This window comes from Electrophorus electricus, chromosome 8 (genome assembly GCF_041902795.1).
Source record: "Electrophorus electricus isolate QZ-2024a chromosome 8, ASM4190279v1, whole genome shotgun sequence".
In the NCBI taxonomy this organism is placed as follows: domain Eukaryota; kingdom Metazoa; phylum Chordata; class Actinopteri; order Gymnotiformes; family Gymnotidae; genus Electrophorus; species Electrophorus electricus.
The window spans coordinates 23,343,943-23,367,623 of record NC_137504.1 but is presented as its reverse complement, the minus strand read 5'-3'; the positions used below and the strand labels follow the sequence as shown (position 1 = coordinate 23,367,623).

The 23,681-nt window shown below is 43.8% G+C and overlaps 1 protein-coding gene across 1 annotated transcript; it reads right to left on the bottom strand.

Annotated features, from left to right (window-relative positions):
• Positions 1–390: 390 nt before the first annotated feature.
• On the bottom strand, positions 391–17,588 carry tecta (tectorin alpha). The gene is made up of 25 exons (XM_035527090.2): positions 16,120–17,588; positions 15,580–15,719; positions 15,059–15,346; positions 14,538–14,675; positions 14,193–14,358; positions 13,736–13,968; positions 13,333–13,512; positions 12,579–13,149; positions 11,821–12,434; positions 11,064–11,634; positions 10,306–10,970; positions 9,430–9,534; positions 8,749–9,295; positions 8,137–8,336; positions 7,272–7,652; positions 6,797–7,083; positions 6,389–6,669; positions 5,964–6,074; positions 5,644–5,846; positions 4,479–4,642; positions 3,817–4,065; positions 3,296–3,458; positions 2,806–2,890; positions 2,414–2,533; positions 391–1,724 (listed from the first exon to the last, which is right to left on the bottom strand). The coding sequence occupies exons 1-25, from the start codon at positions 16,181–16,183 to the stop codon at positions 1,621–1,623; spliced, it is 6,630 nt and encodes a 2,209-aa protein (XP_035382983.1). The 5' UTR covers positions 16,184–17,588; the 3' UTR covers positions 391–1,620.
• Between the last annotated feature and the right edge of the window lie 6,093 nt (positions 17,589–23,681).

The window sequence follows — 23,681 nt, the reverse complement described above, 5'->3', positions numbered from 1 at the left end:
CCGCCTACCAAGCGGTCGCCTTAGCGACGTGGATCTCTCTCTCTCTCTCTCTCTCTCTCTCTCTCTCTCTCTCTCTCTCTCTCTCTCTCTCACACACACACACACACACACACACACACACACACACACACACACACACACACACGTAGGCGCGCACGTTTCAAACGCTCTCTCTCTCTCTCTCTCTCTCTCTCTCACACACACACACACACACACACACACACACACACACACGTAGGCGCGGACGTTTCAAACCCCCGCACACACGCACAGAAACGCGCGCACGCACACACAATGATTGCGAGTGATATATTTTTGGCACGCAATACTTCTAACTAAGCTCACTGAATAGAATCAAAGTGGCTAGTCGATGTGAAGAGCTCTCTTTATTCTCAAACAAATGCGATTAAAAAAATTCTACAGTAGCCTAAGACATCCTCGTTAAAGGATGGTATAGACGCTTCTCTTTTCGTTATTAATCATTAATCTGGCATGTAAGTTACCGTTACCATTGTACAGGAGACCTATACTTTGTACAGTGTCCATGCATCTGGTTACAAGCATTCCCTTTGTAGTTCCACATCATCAGGTCAGGTCTTCTGATATGTCAATGCTAAATTGCATATCCATTTAAATTATTCACTCATTCCTGCATCCCGGTAAATTGTCATATTTCCAAACTACTGGGTATTACATACAGTGCATTTAATAGAATCACCTTCACTTAAAAAGATGGGCAATACAAGTTTAATTACTAACCATGTAAAACAGGCTGCTTGAGAACATCCAAAATACCTGTGTTGATTTTGTATTTCCTTGTGTTTATGGGGCGTGAGGATTTGAGGATTCTGAAATAGTAGTCTGCAAAAGGTAGTCTACAGAAATCTTTCATCCATCTGTCACTCATCAGTGGCATTTCCAAATACTTAAAACACACCAAATACATCATATATTCAATGTAGAACCAAGATTAATCTGAACAATACTTCATTGTTGGGAAGAGGGAAGTTAAATAATCATCAAAAAGGCAAAGTGAATATTAGAGTAGGGAGCAATTTAAAAAACACAATGAATTACACATAATTGCTGGCACTGAGAATTTTTAACCACCCATCATAATATGACCTTCCACAACATGGAGTTTAACAGAATGTTCATAAACTACTAAACTGAAGTCGCTAGTCTCTTATTCTCTTATTAAGATGTATGATATTCGGTAGCTGGTTTTCTATTGCTAATATGTCAGGTTGACTGTTTTTTGGCTGCGCATGTTCCCATGTGAAGTAACTGACCACATGCCACTGTTAACCGCAAGGTTCTTTGGGACGATCGTCTCAAAGGTGGACCTATTTTACAAACTGTAGGATGAAATCTCGTTTTTCGGTCTTTCTTTTTGTGACTGCATCCATGCAGACTCCCACGCGTCGGGGTGTTCGATCGTAGTGCTCTGCAGACGGCGGAAATTGCTGGGATGGGTATCCCTTCTTTGGACTGCAGTGTGCGGTGATTGAATACACTCCTCTTCTCTCTCTGTCACTGTCTCTTTACCTCCCTCGTATTTTAAAATGTATTTGTTGCCGCCTCTCCCATCTCCTCCGCGTGGCCGTGGTTCAGTGAGTGTTAGGAAAAGAGCACAGAGACGCGTGTATGTATCAGGAGTGTGACGCCGACGCCGACGGCAACCAGGGGAACAAGAGGACGCAGACTGTGGCTTGAACTGGTAGCTATGGAGAAATATAGAATATTTTAGATGAGGCAGGTCATACTCAGAGGATGGGAAAGAGTGAAGTAGGGAGGGAGAGAGTGAGAGAGTCAGTGGAAAAGAGAAGGGTAAGAAAGATAAAAAGATAAAGAGATAGTTGGATGGAAATATAGATAGGCGGACCTTCAGATAGATAGATAGATAGATAGATAGATAGATAGATAGATAGATAGATAGATAAACAACAAGTTGTGGCTTGCAAATGTTAGGTGGGAATGGTGCGAGAGCTGGATGACTCATGGTTCTGCCTTTTGGTCAGAAAGAATGCAAGAGATAAATTTTGGTTTAGAGTTACAGGGAAGTGGAACAGTCAGTCAGAGATGGGTGACATCCAAGGACAACTGAACTGACATTTAATATGCAGAGGAGACGGGTATGAGTATGTGTGTTTGTGCGTGTTTGAGCCTGTCTGTGGGTGGATGAGTGAGTATTTGAGTCTAATAATAAGTGAATAAACACTTTAAGTTAGTCATGGGAAGAAAACTCCTTGTATCTTTTAATATTACTCATTTGATTAAAACAAAATCTAAATAAACATGTGTTATTTGTGTTTGTGTGTGTGTTACTTGTGTTTGTGTGTGTGTGTGTGTGTGTGTGTGTGTGTGTGTGTGTGCATGTTTGTGTGTACTTGTGTGTGTATGTGTGACTCACCACGGCAGCTCTTCCCGTCTCTCTGCAGCATTCCAGTCACACAGCTACACACAGGTCCTGTCACCTGACTGGTGCAGATTTGCTCACAGCCACCATTATCTTCTTCACACCAGTCTGACTCTGCAACACAAACACATGGACATACACACAGACACACACACACACACACACACACACACACACACACACACACAGGTGAGCGAAAACACATACGTGGTCACTGTAATTATCCTCCTTTTTTATATACTCCTTGTACCTATTGCAGCTATTCTTTGACATTTTGACATATGTACATACATACTCTCATTAACAAATATTTCTATAGACACACACACACACACACACACACACACACACACACACACACACATACACACACACACACAAAATACCTCGTCTTCTGATTGGTCCCACAGACAGTATGTGCTCTTTGTGCTGACTGTAGTCAGAGTAGATCCTTCTGTTGTGTGGACAGTTCTATGAGTTTAAACAACAAAGCTAGCTGCTCAAACATAACACACAAATATGTGTTTTTACGGTCTAAGAGTCTATGGAACACACCAGTGCAAAAACTAATTCCAGTTAACAAATAACCTTGCTGAAAGAGTTCACTATACACTATGAATATGACATTTATAAGAAGAAATCTCAAATCACTACTTAATAACGTTTTTTCCTGAAAATTAATGTACCTCACATAACAAGTTTGTGTGTGTGTGTGTGTGTGTGTGTGTGTGTGTGTGTGTGTGTGTGTGTGTGTGTATTCATGTGGGTGTGTTTGTGTGTGTTTACATGTTCCTGTGTTTGTGTTTGTGTGTGTTTATGTGTTCCTGTGTACGTCTGTGTGTGTGTGTGTGTGTGTGTGTGTGTGTGTGTACTCACCACTTTGCACGCATTGGTCTCGGAGTCGCACAGCGAGACGTCACAGTGCAGGTGCACCTCGTCATAGTCCCCGATGAACTTGAACACAGTGACGTGGAAACGGCAGGTGAGGGAGACGCCGTTCTCTGCCATGCCGATGGTGTTGTCCTTGATGTTGGGACAGCTGGGGGAGGAAGCGGAAGGGGCCTGGGTTAGCACCACAAACGATAAACAAACCACATGACCGCCTCACAGTGCAGAAGATACGTGTCTGTACTCACTGAGGAACTACAGTAACTACAGTGACCTCCCAACACACAGAAAAGGGATTACAGTATGTTTCCAAAGCAAAATGAAAGCTGCATTTGAAAGAAGTAACATGATGAAATGAACATATTGCAAACATGTTTATTGTCCACCTTGTGTGTCACTACGTATTGCATTTGCATGTGTGAATGTGTGTATGTGTATGTATATATATATATATACATATATGTATATGTGTGTGTGTGTATGTGTGTGTGTGTGTGTTTGTGTATCACCCTCTTTCTATGATGATGTAGCGGAGGCGGTCACTGCTGTATCGGGATGGTGTGGCCCAGCACATGTTCACTATGAGGATGAGCTGGCTGTCATCAGCGCCCTCCACAAACACGCCCACAAAGAGCACATCCCGTGTGCTCAGCACAACCTCGCCCTCACGGTACGGCTGCCGGTATGATGCGTTCTTATACAGAGCCATCTTGGTAATGAAGTTGCCCTCCTGGGTTGGCAAGGTCAGGTTTATTACACTGGAGAACAATACAGAGAGAGAAGGAAAGAGGGAGAGAGAGAGAGAGAAAGAGAGAGAGAGGAAGATCAGCATGTTTAAACATGTTTAATCATGTTTAATTATGTTTAAATATGCTTGGAACACTGGAACACAACAAAGTCCTAAATACATGTACATGATGTGAACACCATTCTAAGACATTTTGAGTCTACCTTTTAAATTGGTGCTAATGTAAGATACACAGCAGAAGATTAATGCCAAATACTTGGATATTATACACATCTTATACATAATAATAATATTAATAAAATTGTTACCTAATATTATTTAATAGTAAACTATATTTAATATTTAATCATTTAATGATGTTCTATAGGGGAATTCATAGAACCCATTCTGTAATTCTTTAAGGGAACTAGCTTGACCTCTGACCTCAGCATGGGCTTAAGTACTGTCTCCAGGGAGATCTTAATGTCTAGCTCATAGGCACAGGAGAACTCCACGTTGATGGTCTTATCACGTGTCACCACATTGCCTGTGTTGTTCACACTCTCAATCCACACCGTGTTCTTGTACATGATGTGTGTTCCATTCGACTGCACGGAAAAAGACCAAAAAAGTGCATTCAGGGGCACAAGGAACACAGACGCGCACACACACAATTGTAGTTCTTGCCAAGGTTTTGAAACGAATTACTTATGGCAGATTATATGCTTGAGCAGAATGACTACATAATACAAAAGATTACATTATGAGAAACAGTCAAGGTCATTATGGGACAAAGGATGAGCAACAAATTACTGTCTTATCTATATGAAAATTATGTTATTTGCAAGACTCTAATGTAACATTGTCTCTCCATTAGGAATCCTGAATGATCACATTCAGTATAACTGCTAGAATTACCCTATTCAACTTCAAACAGACATTTTTAAGTATGGTCGTGAATGCCATACATTAAATGGAGTCTGTACAATAACTACACATAAGATCTTCCAAGTACATGTTTGAGCACTTTTGTAAAATAGGTCCAGTAAATTGAAACACACACCTTGTAACTACAGTGGACAGCTTGCACTGAGTTCTTAAACCTAACACCTCTTATATTGCATCATATAAGAGAAAATCTCTACACTACACTGCACACAGTGTATGATCTGTACCATATCTTGATTATTACAATGAATGTAATATGTCTAATTTACATCATGCAATATGTTTATAACACTGTATCATATGATTTAAGATCCATGTATATTATTCCTTATTATATTTTATTGTGTACCTTTATATTTAAGTGAGATTTTATTTTTTCAATTCTCTGCATCTAAAAAGTCCAGTATGTCCACGTAATCTGTGTGGTATGTGTGCATTCACTACATCAAATACCTCGTATGCGTACCATACAAATTGATTATGATTCACATTCAGAGTCTGATTGTGAATTTGTCAACGACACTTCAGTCACGCTGCACAAACCCAACTATGTGTTTCACAGCCACCACCGCTTGCACACGTCACAGTGTTAAGAACAGCCGCAGGCTATGTCCAAGTCGGGGGCAGCCCGTCCCGAAGGCGTGGGAGAGAGCATGTTCACCTGCACAATGGAGCCGCAGTGGCCTTTGGTGTTGTTGATGTGGAAGGAGATGAAGTCCTCGCCCTCGATGCCGGCACAGCGCTGGTCGTTGATGCGCACGTCCTCGCGCTCGAAGCCCAGCTGGAAAAGGCGACACTTGGAGATGGACACCTCCATCTGGGCGTGCTTACACGTCACCTCTGCCTGGATGATGTCGTCTTCACCTGGGCATGTAACGAGGAGAAAGGGACTCAGGAATGAAAGCTCACACATATGGAAGACTCAAACACTGCTCTTACATATGGTGGCCTGTGCTGGCTTTGGAGGTGGGGCTAGCTTACTGATTTCAGTGCTGGGTAGCTCGGGGCAGCCACATAGGTCTCCTCCGTTCTCCTGCTCACATGTGTTGTTCGTGCAGATCTCTCCTGCACAGGGGTCATAGATCCATTCTGCTAAAGACATGCCAGGCACAAAGATAGCACCCACCCACACACACACACACACACACACACACACACACACACACACACACACACACACACACACACACACTTATGGAACAAACACACCCACTGAACCTGCACACAAGCACCCATGTAACGAACTTTGCTGCAGTTTCAGGTACACCCCTGCATATCTATTCAATGTCTCCATCCATATTTTCAATATTTAAACTCTTTCTTCACTCCCTTCAGCCCTTGAACCCTCACTCCTTCCCCACCCCTGCACTTCCCATCCTGTCCTGCAGGTGGTAGCATCCCCTTACAGCAGTTCTCCTGGGCGATCCACTTGGTGGTAAGCGTGCCGAAGGACCGGCAGGCCTCTGCATAGGCAGCCATGGAGCCGCACACCTGGGCCCTGCGGTGGTTGTAGCAGCCGTCCAGGTAGCAGGACTGGTAGAAGGGGTGTGGATCTAGCAGACCGTGGCAGGGCTGGAAGAAGCCCTTCAGGTGGGTGAGCTTCAAACAGCTGTCCTCCCCCTGGAGGTCCAGTACTGCCGTGTTGTCGCATGACTGGGCCAGGGCCACATACTGAGTCTCATCACAGCTACAAAAGACACAGAGGAGGCAGAGACTGTGAAGATAAAAGTATGTGTGTATGTAAGAGAGAGAGAGAGAGATGGTGAGATTGACTGAACACACGCACGCATGCACGCACACACACACACACACACCTATTCTGCATTCCATTGGTTTTCCAGCTCTGGGCGAGCTCCAGGGCACTCATGGCCGGCTTGCCACGAGAAGTTATGTAATCATCAGTGGGATCCCCGTTGAAGTTCCCACATAGACCGCACACCTTGTTCTGCAGCCGTGGTCCCATGGTGATACTAAGCGTGTTGAAGCGATTGTACCGAACCTGGATGTCCTGTGGTGTATCGATCACCAGGAAGCCTTCAGATGTGGAGACTCTGGTCATCAGACCGGTCACGAAGGGCACAGATACAGGCGTCCCATTTACCTGAGAAAGAGACAAAGAGAAACACAGAGAAATAGAGAGAGGATTATCATTCCACTCATAAGATCACAAAATAATCAGCACCATTTCATCACCACAAAAGTTAGCGTGTTCAGACACCCTTTCCCTTGCTTTTTCATAGCAGCATGAACATAAACCCACAAGTTACAAGTGACACCATTTTCGCAGACCTTGACGGTGTTGCCAGAGATGAGGATGTTCTCCTCATTGATGTAGAGGTAGGCGTGCGAGATGGTGGTGAGGTTGGGTGTGCTCCACTTGTCAAAGTTGGCGATGAGCTGGAAGGAGAGCTCGGGCAGCTTGTGGCAGATGGTGGAGAGCACGAAGGAGCAGGAGGCGGGCAGGCGCAGCGAGGCGCCATCGAATGTGCGGAAGACACCGCCACCGGACGCCACGCAGTGCTGGCCACGGCGGGCGAAGCAGCCACGCACGCCATGGCGGAGAGCGCAATCCTCATCTGCCTTGCAGCGCCGGGGGTTGCACTGCACCAGGTTACGGCCGATACACTGGCAGCGCTTGGTACAGTCACTAGTCCAGAATAGCTGCTTGGGCTGGGGGTGGGGGGAGTAAGACAGGGGGAGGAGGAGCGAGGCAAAGAAAAGGCAAAGGAAAGGCAAACAGAGAAATGCGGAGTAATATGCAGGAGGAGAATGAGGGGAGATATTAAAGGAAAAGAGAGAAGAAGAGAGAGAAAAATAGAGTCAGAATAATAGGGTGGACAAAAGGAGAGAAATGCAGAGCAAGAGTAGGAGAGAGAGAGGGAGAGATGAAATGCAAGAGAAAAAGAGAAGAGAGAAGTTATTTTAGGCCATATACTTTATTACTATACAAGTAATAATACATTAGCTTTATAATAAAACCACTCTCATTGTTTCCTTCCATAGTGACATATGTAACATAAAGGAGCTTATACAATGTGAAAAACTTTTGTGTTAAGTATCCACGTAAAATCCTTCATGGGTCTACCCTCCATAGATCACTACGGCCTGACTGAACATGCTGTGTGTCGTTGATCTCCCGGCGGCTGCCTCTCACCTCGTAGTACTTGCCATCACTGTAGCAGCCACAGTTCTGGTTGAGGATACAGCCCTTGCCGTTGAGCACATAGCCCTGGTCGCACTGGCAGCCCTCCATGCAGTGCTGGTTACAGTCACGCTGGCCACGCACTGGGGCACACTGGGGCTGGCATGGCATGATGCAGCTGGAATAGTGGCTGTTCATGGGGCATGGCAGCACTGGGCAAACACATGCACGCACACACACACACACACACACACACACACAGAAAGCACAGGGGAGGAGTTCAGGTGGTGTTCAGATCTCACCTATATATGAGGAAAGGATAGACTTTATACAGCAAGCTGTGTAAGGATTTAGGGGGTAGAGTAGTTCAAGAAAGTTGGTTGGAAAGTTGGAACTGCTTGTGAGGTAAAAGCTGAAATTAATTTTTAAATGACTGTTTCATCTATTTCATCTATCACATATTTGACATATTTCAAAGATAGGCAATGTTTCTAATGGTCATAGCAGTGTTTCATTCAGGGTGTTAGAGGATACTGACAATATATATATATATATATATATATATATATATATATATATATATATATATATATATATACATGGTGTGTATACTGTTAGTCTCACCACATGGTGTAGAGCTCCTCCAGCCAATCACAGCCACTCCCTGTGTCTGACAGGTACTGGTATAGATCTGCAGCCAATTACAGATGGTCTCTCGTGCGCCCTGGTCCATGCACGTGTCCTGCAGGCAGCTCTGGTAAAAGTATGCTGGTGCCACCTTGCTGTGGCACCGTGCAAATACACCTCCACGATCAATAATAAGTCCACATAGTCTAACCGCTTCTGGTTCAACATAAACATACAAGCCCTCAGCCAGGTGGAATCGGTTGCCTGGGTTAGCACTATCGACATCACTGCTGCTGACAGCATCAATTGTCTGCACAGGAGCGGGCACATCGGCTGCCAGACCTCTTTCGACCAATCCACAACGAGGGCAGGAGTCACCGCAGCCCACCTGACAGAAGGTGTCACGCTCCGCCCATGTCATGGCCCAGTCACTGACACTGAGGGTGGGGCCAGAGATGGGCATTCCTTGGCACAGCCCACAGGTGGCATTAAAGAGACTCCGGGGCAGAAAAAGCAGAAGTAGGGTGTTCCAGTCAAATGCCACCTAGAAAAAGGGAGAAGGTTATAAAGTTTTAAACTCTGATATTGTTACATGTTAAATGGGAATATACAGTTGAACATCCATTATTTGGGCAGCGTAGCTGCTTTATATTATTTCAAATAAAGAAATGACTTTACCTTCAGTCCAAAGTCAGTCTCCACCAGTAACTGTATGCCAAGAGTGTATATGTTGACTTTTGCTGGGCCCAATTTCAGAGGCAGGTACAAACGCTCTTTATTCACCTTGTGGAAAGAGAGAGAGAGAGAGAGAGAGAGAGAGAGAGAGAGAGAGAGAGAGAGAGAGAGAGAGTCCATGTTTCTATTGTTAGTACTAATATGAGCACACTAAGTCCTTTTCTGTCCCTCCAGCAGTTCCCATACTATATTTCAATTTCTGCATCTTTGTCCTTCACCCTCCATCCATTTCTCCCTCCTCTGATCTTGCATTACAGAGGGAGTCCCTGAGAACAGTCTTCTCAATTTTTCCTTGCTTCTCTCTTGCTTCTCTTTATTTCATCTAAAGTTCTTAAGCCCTTTAGATGCTGTTGTGAACCTCTTCCAACCATCACTCAGGTGTCTACCTTTCTGAGACTTTGCTCCACCTTGTTAACAGACAGCAATTGAAATCAGATATTACTCATGTTTCCAAAGTAGAAAGTGTTCTTTTGTCTCCGGGCCCATCTGCTTGATTAAAAATAACTAAGAAGTACTTGACCTTCAGAAAATGTGAATCATTTATATATTATGATGAATTATTGCGATTATGCAACTAACCCTCTTTTACGCAGATGTAAGGCCGTTCTTTTATGGCTAACTTACACTCACTCACAAGATTACTAAACTAAGAAGGCTGACTTACAGAAGAACAGGTCTGATGAATGTTTGATCACAATCGTAATACATAAGCATCAAAGTACACTCCAACAAATTCTAGAAACATATGTGGTATTACTGAAAATGTTACCACATTATAAAACATCAGCAGTTGAGACTGACCCAACACCGTCCCCTTACCGTTACTGTATGCTTGAAGCTTCTTGACACCTCGATCTCATATCCATACACCTCCAGCACAAAGCCTCGCACCCAGATGGCCTGCCCTGTGTCTCTCTCCTCGTTGCGGGCTGAGAGCTGGAACTGAGGCAGGTCTCCTGGTCCCATCTCGGCACTGAACCCTCCATCCAGCCCTCCATCTCCATTCGCATCATCTTCCAGCCCCTCACACTCTGTAGTGACCAAGTGAAGGGTGCAGCTGCTCTGAAGGTCAAATGGGATGCCTCCAAAGGGCAAGAAGTGCCCATATCCAGCCACCACACACATGGCCTCAGTCCGAGGTTGGCAGAAGAACAACCCCTCATTCTCTTGGCAGTATTCCTCAGGCTGGCATGGCGAGAAGTTGCAGTAGACACTGTTATCAGTGCCATTGCAGAAGCAGCGCTCCTGGCATTCCCAATCAGTCCAGAAAGTCTCATTGGTGGCCAGCTGTCGGCCCAGGTAGAAACAGCCACAGTCACTGCGGGCCACGCACAGTCCATCACGGAGGGCGAAGCCCTCTTCACACTGGCAGCCTTCTGAGCAGGGGAACAGGCACGGCTCCTCGGGCTTGTCCAAGTTCTCGCAGGTGAGGGGGCATGCAGTGGTGCACTCATCAAAGTGGCTGTTCTCTGTGCAGGGCAGCGCTAGAAGGGAGAGACAAAAGACACAGTCAAAACCATTGCAACATAGACACACCACTGAGATGACACTGGCTTGTGAGATGAGAAGCCTCTTACGACAGTTGGTGGCACTCCTCCATGGCCCCAGATTGACCTGAGCATCCTGACATGCTGAAGCATAGGCCTGCAGGGAGGAGCACAGGGCTGAGCGGTTGCCCTGCTTCACACACATGTTATACAGGCAGTTCCGGAAGAAGGGTGAGGGGTTGACGGCCGAGTGGCAGGCCAGGAATGAGCTGTTCCCTAGGTCGTTGATATTGCCACACAGCCAAGGGCTCTGGTACAGCCGCAGATCTGTGCACATGCGGTACAGGTCGTCACAGTCGCCATTGCACGTCAGGTCATCTGCGATAGCTCGCCAGCCCTCGATGAACTGTTCTGCTGTGTCTGCCTGCCTGCCACTTGGGAGGCGGAAGTCGTCGATGGGGTCTCCATTAAAGAAACCACAGAGGCCACAAGTGTAGTTATAGAAGAGGGTTGATAGAGTGATATTGAGGAAGCCCTGGCGAGTGTAACGGGCTCGGATCAGGCTGGTCCACTCCACTACGGTAGCATTGCCAGAAGCACGATACACTGTAAGAGGTTCCAGTGGGTGGACATATGGAAGGACCACTGGCTCACCATTTAACTAAGGGGAGATGAGAGAGACCAATATGAGACCAGCTAGACAAGACTCACAAACGTCACCTATGAGCATGTCAAGATAAAAGACTTCTAGAAAATTATTGACTGGCAATAAGACCATGTTGCTTACCATTAACAGCATGCAAAATTAATGAATGAATATTCTCAAGAAAATACAGACTCCACAAACCTTAACAAGATCAAAATCACTGCCACCTATCTGTGTCTCCAGGTGTGCAACCCTGATGACCACAGGCCTCTTCCAGGTGGGACCCTTATTTACCAGCTTCCTGCCAATCTTCACTTCCACTGCTGACATGTTAGCAGGCACACGCCCCAATGTCTTCACCAAGTAGAAAGAGCTCTCGTCCGGGAATGGCATGGATGAACCGTCAAACGTAGCCAAGACATATGTTTGAGATAATGAGCACAAGCCCTCTCTACGAGGGTAGCAGCCCAGCAATCCCACTTCCGATGTGCACACTTCACCCTCTCGGCAAGAGTCATTAAAGCAGCTGACCTCGCCTGACAGGCCGCACACGCAGCGCTGAGAACATTCACTGCCCACCTCTCCCCCCTCTCCTGCCCAGAAGGTCTCATTGAGAGCATAGTAGAGGCCATCGCACTCACAGCCACACTCAGAGTGACGCACACACCGGCTGCCACTAAGCACGAAGCCCTGGTCGCATTGGCAGCCTTCCGTGCATGGATGTGTGCAGTACAAGTAGGAGGTCAGATCCGAGCAGGAAGCAGGGCAAGCACTGGTGCACACCTGGTAGTGGCTGTTCTCAGGGCAGGTCAAAGCTGCAGGCCAGTGGGGAAATAGAAATATGGGAAACAGTGTTCATGGACTAGCACTGAAAATCATAACTGATGTAGACAGACGTAGTAAAACCAGCATTTAAATTAATTACATTTCCAAGAGGCATAAAGTGCAGATGAACTTACTGCAGAAGGTACGGGATCTCCAGGGTCTGATGGTAACACCCAGTGCCTGGCATGCTAGAGCATATGCCTGTATAGCCTGGCAGAGAGTTGTAATGTTATCCCGATTGCTGCACATATCATACACACAGCTGTAGACAAATGCAGTGGGGTCTACTATGGCCCGACAATCTCTGAAGGGACCATCAGTCTTGTTAATGAGTCCACAGTAATCTGGTCGAAAGTAGAATGCTTCAGCAGCTGGCTCACATAAACTGCAGTTCTGGGCGCAACCATCAGTACAGCGAAAATCAGTGTGTTCTGCTCGCCAGCTTCCACCCAGTTCAACAACACTCTCTGCTAGCGAACCATCCGGCAAAACGGGATCATCAGCAGGGTCGTCATTATAGTTACCACACAAGCCACACGTATTATTGAAGTATGAACTGGGAAGGGAGATGGAAGCATAGTGCTGCCCATCATAGGTTACCAAGAGACCAAAGTCAGTTTCCAAGGCAACTGCAACACCAGACTGGTACACTTTGACAGCACCAAGCTGAAGCTGGACAGGCAGAGTCTTCAAGAGGCTGTCAACCTGAAACCACGAAGATGAACAAAAGGTATTAGCAGAAAAAAGTGAAAGATTACAACCTGGCACAAAAGGATATTACAGGAGTGTAAACATTAAACTCATTCCACCCTTTCTAGTTCCTTTCAGCTTGCATTATGGGGCATTGTTCCAAAAGACAGAAAGGATAAAGGCAGGAAGGAAACTCACCTGTACAGTGCCCATGGTCCCTTTGGGCAGGGTGACTCGATGACCATAGACTTCCACAGTCACATCTCTCAGCCAGGACACAGAAGTCATTCCTCGGTTTTCATTCTTTGCCTCAATGCTGAAGAATGGAAGACCAGGTACCTCCCAGCATGGACGAGCCAACAGGTAAGAACACGTACCCTACAGGGATTGGTGAAATGAAGATTGGAAATCATGTCAGAGCACCATGTGATGAATATTCTGATAACTTTAGAATATATCTAATCTATGTCAAACCTTTGGTCTCTTACAAAAATCAAAGTATCAAAATTATTTGATTGGCACATGACAAATGATACAAACAATCAGAGTTTGTATTACTTTAAGCACCAAAACCTGCTATGTCAGGCATTTTCAGACTTACTTGGAAATGGTAGAGCAAGCCATCAAAGGTGTGGTAGTGGGGGTCTCCAAAAACCACACAAGTGCTGGTCCTTGTGGGCTGGCAGTAGTAGGCCCCCTCCAGCTGCTCACACGTCTCCAGCTGGCCACATGGAGCCTCATGGCAGATGACCTCGTTGTCTAGATCCAGACATCTGCAGCGCTGAGAACATTTGTCTGACAGCCAGTATACCTCCCCACGTCGATAAAATCGTCCTAAGCAGGAGGGACATGTTGTTGCCTTTACTTAAAATGTCCATTAAACATTTTGAAAACTACAACCAAAATCTATAGATCGATACGAAAAACTTGTCCAATCAAAGTAACCAGTACTCCGACATGTTTGAATTATGATAGAGAAAAAGACCAGAAAAGGATAATTTCATAAATACATTCTGAATGAAGAGTAATATTTCTTGCTTAGACTTCTTTCCTTTTACCATTATAGCTGCAGCCATTGGCTGGGTCTATCTGGTCCATGTCAACGCGGAAGAACCAACGGCCAGGCACGTTCACATTTGTGGTCTCCTCAATGTTCACCACTTCATTTGAGCGGGAGCCAGGGAGGTTGAAGAAGTGACTGACATCTCCACCATTAAAACCTGACTAGAGAGATCAATAATGGGGGAGATAGCAGAAAGAATTGTGTTAACTAAACTTAGGAGTTACGTAAACATAGAACCCTCACCAAATAGCCTTCACTGATCTTATCTGAACATCACATAAAAGCTGTCTTTTATAAATAAGAGATTGTGTGCAAAACATTCCATGGGAGATGAGGTTACCTGTGCAGTGGTTCCTCCCAGGCCAGTAAGAGGATCACCCCCACTCGCAGTCCCTGTACTCCATGTGATTTCCCCATAGTTAAACATGGCAAAATATGTTGCGCCATCTGAGATTAACACTGACTGGAAGGTATTCACCTGTGACAAGTTTAAGCAGTTCCTCCAGATTATGATGGAGTTCATTAAAAACATCATACAATGTGAAAAGCATTACATTAGTATATATTCTCTTGTCCTATCAACATGTCCATTATTAAATGTCAGTGGACTTGATGACTCCCTTCATGGACTTAAATCATTTCCTTTATTAATTATTTAATCAATAGTAACAAAACTCCTCAAGGCTTCCAGTAGTACTATCAGCAGTCACTTTGTCAGTATTTACCCATTGGTAGCAGATCTGGGTCTGTATCTTTGCCAAGTAAAAGGTTAGGCAGAGATACAGATATGAGTGTGACCTTCAGAGGAACACCTTCCTGTTGTTTCTCTTCTATGCTCTTGCTATTCTTTCTTTTCTTTACCGGTGTTGTCTGGCTGCCTCCATAGAAGGTGACTTGGTTCCAGGTGGCAATGAAGACCCAGGTGGCGGTGAAGGAAGCCATGCTTTTAAAATACTTCCTGACATCCTGAGTAGCTCTCTCAAGGATCTCCGGGTCCGTGGACTCGCGGTAATACACATCCCCACGGATACCGTTGTGCACATCCGCCCATAAGGGAGCAATAAAGGACCGGCTGTCACTGAGGGGGAAAGCCTCAGGAGTGAACTGGCTCACCTGAACACTGAAGGAGATCACTCCATTGTTGTTAACCTGTGGGGTGGGAGGCACTGTTGAACATTACTAAATTAATATTTATTTAGAAATGTGAGTACATGGGTGAAGTGGATGGCCGAGATGAACAGAGAACATAAAATATTTCTAGTCGTGCAAACACACACATCAGTTTGATATGATATACATCTACAATATGTTTGCACCACGTAAATGCAAAATTGATGCAAGAAATATGGTGATACAAACAGCTTATTTCTTGTTAGACTCACATATATGGTGCGGTAGGGGATGTTAAAGAAGACAAATGGCATTTGTAAAGGAACTTCTGATGAACTGCCATCATCCATCTTTGGGGTTTCTAAGTCCCTATAGGCTGGCCCAAAAGGGTACAGCAGATCCTGAGAGAAAGCTACACAGAGGACAGTGTGTGAGAACAATTCATTATAATCTGTCTGCCCATACCAGATCATTTAGATGGTGTTAATATAAACTGATTTTAGAATATATAGTTTTTGGCAATCTGAGAGAGCTGTTATAGAACACCAATGAGAGTCAGGTTGGCGGTCTTTAGAGAACCTTTTGTATTTATTTATTTTTATTCACATCCCTCCACGCCATGCTGAAGGCGTTTAAATAGTGCTGCAATAGCATTTTTTGGCCTAAACTTTACAGTGATTTATTGATATAGTTATCGTTCACAGATATTTAATGCAATAATTAACACAATCTAATAGCACTATAATTGTAAATAACTGCTGTGTTATTCAGATACAGGCAGCAGGATATTTATATACATTAATATGACATACCTCCTCCAGGAGCAAGAGTGCTGAAAAGCTGGAGCAGAGAGACTAAGGTGCTTGTACTGACCATCCTAAAGACCTAAAGTGCACACACATACAGTATATTCTGAATGTTCTGAACTACAACTTTATTTCTGCAGTGACAGTGAATGTCACACAATTTTAATAATGGATATCAGTAATTTTCTTAAATAGCCCATAAATTACATGTGAAAGGAACCATCAAACACTTATATAAGGACATTACAAAATCAAATAAACCAAGTCCAGTGCCTTTCTAATCTTCCCTGGTTTTATTAAGAGCAGTCTCCCAGGTCCCCCCCAGGGCCCTCTCCCCCTCTCTCCCCCACCAGGGTGGGCCCATTGCTCCTTTGCTGAAAAGGTCCCATTATGCGATAGGGAACAATGTGTGGGGATCACGTTCACCAGCACCACTGTGAGTGGACTAAGGAGGAGCAGTTCTAGGACTCTACGCAGCCAGCAAACCTGTGGCAGCGTCTCAGACCCGGTGCTCTCCATCGTCTGCAGGGGCCCATTACCGTGTGTTTGTGTGCCATGTCTCAGTGGCTTCAGGGAAGGGGACGAGAGCAGTTCAGCTAATGGGTCTAATTGAGAAGGCTTAAGTTGCCACAGTCTTTTCGGCAACCCTGAGGGACGCAAGTTTGAGTTTCAGTCCCCTTGAATTTGAAAACTTTTTCCCAAAAAGTACAGTTTTTCTGGAATTAATTCAGGCTTTGATAGAAATCTCAAAGAAATGACATTTAATTTCCGCCAAACCTCGGGAAAACATGTTAGTGACATTCTAGTGAGCAATGGGATATTTTTTGAGAGATATATCAAAAATTAAATGAGTAGATGAAAATAGCAAAACTGGGAATAAATCATAACAGAGCCCATCCAACCTAGATATACAATTTACTAGGTATAATTTTACAACTATATAGACTTTTAGGCAACAGGTTAATGGTACAAAAACAATGATACAAAAACAAATAAACAACAACTACAAAAAAACCTTATCGTCTTTAACTCTATAATGATCAAAGACAGATGTACTGAGTGATGGTTTACTGCTTCAACAGACTAATTATAAATTATTATTTAAAAAAGTAATTTTAGAATTGAAGGGGTTTTTTTTTTACATTCAGTTATCTCCATTGTGGGATAAAGTAGATTGCTAAGGTATGCTTTCTGTGGTGGTCTTGGCTCACAAATTGTCATAATGTTTACAGCCTATCATACAATTATTCATCAGTCTCTGTCCATTTGAAGTCTGACACATGGTTCTATGGTTCTTTCATGCCAGATAGTACATAAATGTTCCCCAATTCATTAACATAGCACAGCACTTCTTTACTGTCATATGACATAGAAGAACAATGAAAACAGTTTGATTGAGTACTTTGTAAAATAAACATAATTGAATCTTTTCTCGTTAATAATTTTGTGTTATGTCATTCCAATACAGAGCATTCTAAAAAAAGAATGTAATAATGTATTGTGCTCTGTTTTTGAGATATCTCTAGTTATGTAATTGTGTAGCATTAAGTAATCAATTTAGTATTGAAACAACCATACAGGGCACACAGCTTTAGTCCAGTAAAACTACATCAGTTTGATATTATAACATTACTTGGCAGTAATATTCTTTTGTTGTTTAGGGCATTTATATCTATATTGACTGAAACATAGACAAATTCTTTTAATATGCCCCTGCATCCTTTTAATGCCTCTCCACACACCCACCCCATGAATGAAAATCTTTACTAAGTGAAATAATCCTTGGTACGTTTTGACTCAGATCACTGTCCCAACCAGAATATTCCACTGTTTGGTCTTGAGGCATTTGGTTGGATCTAAACCATCAAGATGCTGCACCCATGCACTGTCATAGCCTCAAAGGCGGCTAGTATTTTCATGCTTTTTGACAAGGTAGCAAGCAGCTAAATGTTTTGATACTCATCATGATTCGGCTGAGACTCTGATTGATTTAACATAACAGTGTCCTGCTTTACTGGCGCTGACACCCCTTTGGTCCTTATACTGGGAGACAACAACAGAGGACTCAAATTCCATATGCCATATCTAGAATCAGCTCATCAGCTTTTGTTTGTTCTCTGGTCAAATAACAATACAAATAACATTACAAAACTGTTCATCTATTTTAGTCATCTAAGATGGGACTAATGACTATGCGTACAAAGGTCTGTCACTTCTACATATTTGATATGGTGTGCACACCCTGGACTCAAAGCTGTCATTCATTGTATCATTTGAAATCCAGTATGCTGGTGTGCAAAGCCAAGGCAACAAAAAATGTGCCACTGACTATATACATATGAAATGCATTTGATTATAACTATGTATCAAATTTTGCTGATGCTTTGAAATCAAGGTTTCACTTAGTTGTTAGCCAATTCATGGATTGATATTAATTATGAGATTGCCTTTAAAGTGCCCCAAATTTATTTTTGCAATCACATAAGCAACTGACTTTAGGCCAGCCTGGCTCTAACTACCATTCCTACAGTGGCGACTAACAAAATAGTTACATAAACCCCAATGAGTCATACAATTCCTGGATTATTTCATTGATACTAGTGCAAGCATGGCAGCAGCTCTTTCATTACAAACATGTACAAATCCCCACCTGCCAGCATATCTGAAACCTAGTCTTCCAGACAGAGTGTGGGGTTTGAGCCACATGCTCATGTCTGATGTCCTCTGTGCAGATGAAATTGGTGTTTGGTGACAGTGCCGAGTGCACCACAAGAGATTGTGAAAGATGCCATCTCTTTCCACATCACATTACATGAGCTAACAGGGTTAATTTGGCTAACCTTGTGAGAAACTGATCTCACCACGATTTGTCTTCCTCATGACACTTTAAGGCTGCTATTAATACTGAAGATAGATGCTATCAAAATCACTGGGATACTTATTGACAGATAAAACTGATGATTTACATATTGATGTGTTAAGTGTGGTTCCAAACAGCACAGAGACAGGGGTAGAAAGAGAGAGTGGAAACCTGGACACCTCCTGTTAGAATCAATGATAAAGAAAGATAAGCAATGCTTGTTAAGGGCTTGTCCTAAAAGACTGCAGGATCACAAGACTACTGCTCAGAAATCACTTGGTTGAGAGATTGTGCAGAGGTGCGGGAAAGGACTAAGGTAAGAATCCACTCACCTGCCTTCAGAGGACGGAAGTTCAGCACCTCACCTGTGGCATCAGCCTTCCAGACCCGACTGGGTACCATCCACACAGGCTGAGGAGTGGGGAAGTTCTGTGCAGGGACAGGAGGAAGGGAAAGGGAGGGGGAGTGTGGCCCAAGAAAGCACTCCTAAATCTCCCCTCACACAAGAGCACTCTGATGGTCCAATTCTGTGGGATTACCGAGGAGAAGGAGACTGGTGAACCCCAGCCCAATCCACGCTCGCGGCACCTGTTTGATTTTTTAAGAGCGAGAGGCTGAAGAAAGTGATCCCGGGATGAGAGAAGAGAGGAACGAGTGTTTGTGTGTGAGTTCCTTTACTGCCGTGCTGCAAGCCAGTAGCCACTGAAGCTGGTGCTACCTTTTAGCACCACGGCTAGTGTTAAAGTTAATCTGAGATCTTTTTTTGGGGGGGTGGGAGGTGGGAGTTAGGAGGTTGGAGACGGAGGGGGGTGGGTATGGAGAAGAGGGTGAGATTTTTTCAATAGAGGGAGGGAGAGCAAGAGGGCAGAGTAAGAGGAGTGGTGAGGATAGATAGTGAGGATAAAAGAAAGAGAAAGTGCAAGTTGATGCTTAGTGGTAGGTAAGCAAGTAAATAAGTGTGGATAGAGCAAAAATAAATTCTGAAGAAAATGTCAAATTAGTTCCTTAGGCTACAGGTCTTCATAGACACTGCATTTTCCACAGCATCTCTTCAGGCAAATGTGAAGCTCTTCTGCTCACCCTTGGGGCATTTACTTACAAAAGAAAAAAAAGATGTGTAAAAAAAACTTTCTTTGTTTGTAAAAAGAAGCAGGGAATAAAACTACAGCATTAACATGAGTCAATCAGGACACTCAAAGTCTATGTGTGTGAGTCAACGACTGTGTGATGCGTGTGAGTGCTCCCTCTCCTGTTCTGCTTGGTTCCTTGCACTAACTAAGGATAGCTTCATTTGCAACCATGCACATAGGGCCAGGTCAGTCTCCGAGGGAGCTACTTTCCATAGATGTGGTGCAGAGATAGAACAGAGAGGTGGGGAGAAGTGCTGGTGAATCCATGGTGATAGGGTCTGGGAAGAAAGATGGGAGTCAGACGCAGCTTTGTTTCTGGAGGGACAGTGGAGGTAACCAGAAACCAGAAGGGGGCTGGACGTGTGAAAACCTGTCGGACAGAAGGCCGAACCTGGATTCCCTATGACCAACGTGGGAGTCCCAGTGGAGGATTATTTTACACCTTGTTGCCTTGTTGTGTAAATGCACCCATATTCTTGACCAATCCCTTATGCAAGAAGACATAAAAGATGATAAAGAGTATAACAATATCCTAACTAGCTGGTTTGACTTGACTCATCCTGCGGTATGTCGAAGGATAAAAACAAGGGTTGGAGAAGAAGAGAGGGCACGAGAGAGTATGATTATGATTCCTATCTTCTCTCAGTCTTGAGTTTTGTATGATGTAATGAGTTTGCTAATAAAACACATCGTCCCATGTCTTTCATGCCCATCTTTCTCTCATTCTTCTTCCTGAACAGCAGCCTGGTGGTTGTGCAATAGGTCAGCTCAACAGAGATGGCTCTGCATCGTCTGAGTCAGTTTCTTTGCCACAAAGAACGGACTGAGACTGGCTTAAAGATAAGCCCTAACTCCACTGTTTGGGTGTAGGAGTCAAGTGTCTGATAGGAGTCAAGCAGCAACAAATCATCAGGTCCATCAGCCACCTGAAAACTGGTAGATCAAAATCAGGCTGACTGAATTACCATAATGTCAACAGGTACAACGAGGAACTGTAGAGGCAAGGAACCGTTTCCGTGGGAAAGGGGTCAAATGTAATGTGGAGTACCAGCGCTGTTCTGGTAGGTCTACCAGGCCCAACTCTGGAAGAGAGAGAAGGTCCTGGCCAAACACCCAGCCAGGTCATCTAATATCTCAATTTCCATCCTATACCCCTCCTCTCACCACAATCTATTGCTTAACATTTGGTCCTATTTTTCTCTCCTTTCGTCCACAATGTCAAAGCTCCCACCAAGTAACCCAAACCTCCCCCAAAATTTACTCCCTCTCTTGGCCACACAATGAGGCTCCTTCAGCCTTCTTGCCCTCTCCCCAGCTTCATGGTGCTCGGGGTGGATCAGGCTACCAGCAACCCTGCCGTTTCCTTTTGGTACAGGATGAGGCATATAAAGCTTTGATTTAAGCCCCCACCTTACCAAAATGCACAAACTTCCAAAAGCCTACCCCTCTTGTGACCTTTCTTTTGTGGTCAGCCTCTGCTTTCATGGCCCAGTAACCCCTCATCTGACTCTCACGCTCGCTCTCCCTTCAGATCACCTTGGTTCTTGGTGTTTGCCAAGCTGATGGTCACTTGTAAGCTCTGCCTCAGGACAGTTTTCATTGCCTGATAGTGAAACCACTGAAAGAGGTGGGAGTTTTTAATCTGGGATGACAAACACTGTAGGTCTTGCCAGAACTGACACGTGTAGCTCTTATCTCTAGGTGTGACAGGGCTAGTCCAGCCCCTCTTTGCACCTAAGAGCTCGGTGACGGCAATTAAACCTGATTATTTTTTCAGCCAAGATGTTGCAGTGATCCAGCAGGCAGGCATGTGGGTAGCTGGGGAACTGGATGTACTCCAGTTGGATGCGAGTGTTAGTCTGGGCTGAGGAGTGAGATCTTCACTGCAGCTGGTCTCTGAGGACCAAAAGTGCTAGCACAGCTAAAACAACCTGCAAAAGTCAAAGCTAAACTGCTGATACAGTACTCATGTTTGTAATTCTTTATTTAATGACAATTTTAGATTTTTAAAGTTTACTCCAAATAACAATTTAGACATTAGGTTGTAAACAGGATAATCTACAAAATATTAGAATATGAATTATGAATTGGCCCTTGATATTCAACACAAGTGTACACATTTTTTAAAGGTAAATATTACAGAATTCTTTTTTAGATCCACAGCTTTAGTGTATGTAGTGTTGGACAGTAGATCTTTAAAAACATGCTAGTAGCAAACACTTCAATGTGCAGCAGATTGAAGTGGGGTTTTGTGGCATCATTCTCTGCTCCAGTAATGAGAATGATTCATGTTATTCACATTTTACCCAACAAATAAGAGATGCTCGCATTCTGTTCAGAATAATAAGGACATCAAATTTATTTTATTTAATCTCTCTCTCTTCTATGGAAAATCAATAGAATATACAACAGCATTCATTTAACTGCTGGCATCACACATGACAGAAAAAACCCAAAAGAAAATGAAACAACAGCAACAACAACAACAACAACAACAACAACAACAACACAAATGCAATATAAATATCAAGATATTCCAAGAATTTGCAGTTGCCTTCTTATGTGGTTGCCCTGGATTCTATACACTGAAACGGCCTAGAGAGATCCACAAATGGAAGAGTGCACACTAGTGCTTGCTCCTTTCTGACTAACTAATCAACACTTTGGTTTTAGAGCATAGGAGAAAGTCCCCTTGGGAGCTATTCTGAAAAGGCTTCGCATCAACTTATCAGGCTTATCAGGAGCAACATATGAACACCAGACCACTATAAAAGTAATCCAGAGACAAATTCAAGGCAACTGAGAGATGGAAAGCCCTGGAAAGCAAGTAGATGACACCAATCAAATAGGCAGAGAGGATATGTGCAGCTATGGTGACACTCTAAAAAGAATCACCAGCAAGATTCTCACTTTAACATGAGGCAGAAAAAAGTAACAAAAGTGACTCAGTATGACAGTCAAAGAATAGGGCATGAATGATTCATGGATGAGACGACCGTGAGATGAAATAGTGATTTGTTGATCCATTTGTTAATATTGAACAATGGTAAATTTATATCGCATTGTATACAGGTAGCATATGGGACATTGACACAACAATTACCAGTTATTGAGACAAATTGGATAACAATGTCTACATAAGTTATCTTATCAATAGGAGTAACATATACAACCTCTTTATCTACCCTTGACCCTTAATTGGTCTTGAGCTCTCCGTTAGCATTCTTGTCTAGTGTAGAATTGCATAGGGTTGCCTGTAACAGGAGAGGGATGCTACATCCAGACCACCTAGTCCAGGAACACAGTCACTTTGCTGGGAAATGGTAAAGGAGAGGAGGGTCAAGGCCTAGTAATCAAGCACCTAAAACGTATAGACTGGTCATGCAATGGTCATGTTAAAAACAGACTCTACAAATATCTGACACACAGAAATGTCAGTATTAGTGAGGCTGTGCTATGTGACATTGGAAAGAGTAATTTTCTATTATTGTAATTGGTTTTGAAATTCGGGTCACATAACCTACAGGCTCAAACATAGTAAAAGTTACCATTAGTTGGAAAAAACAAGTAAAATGCTC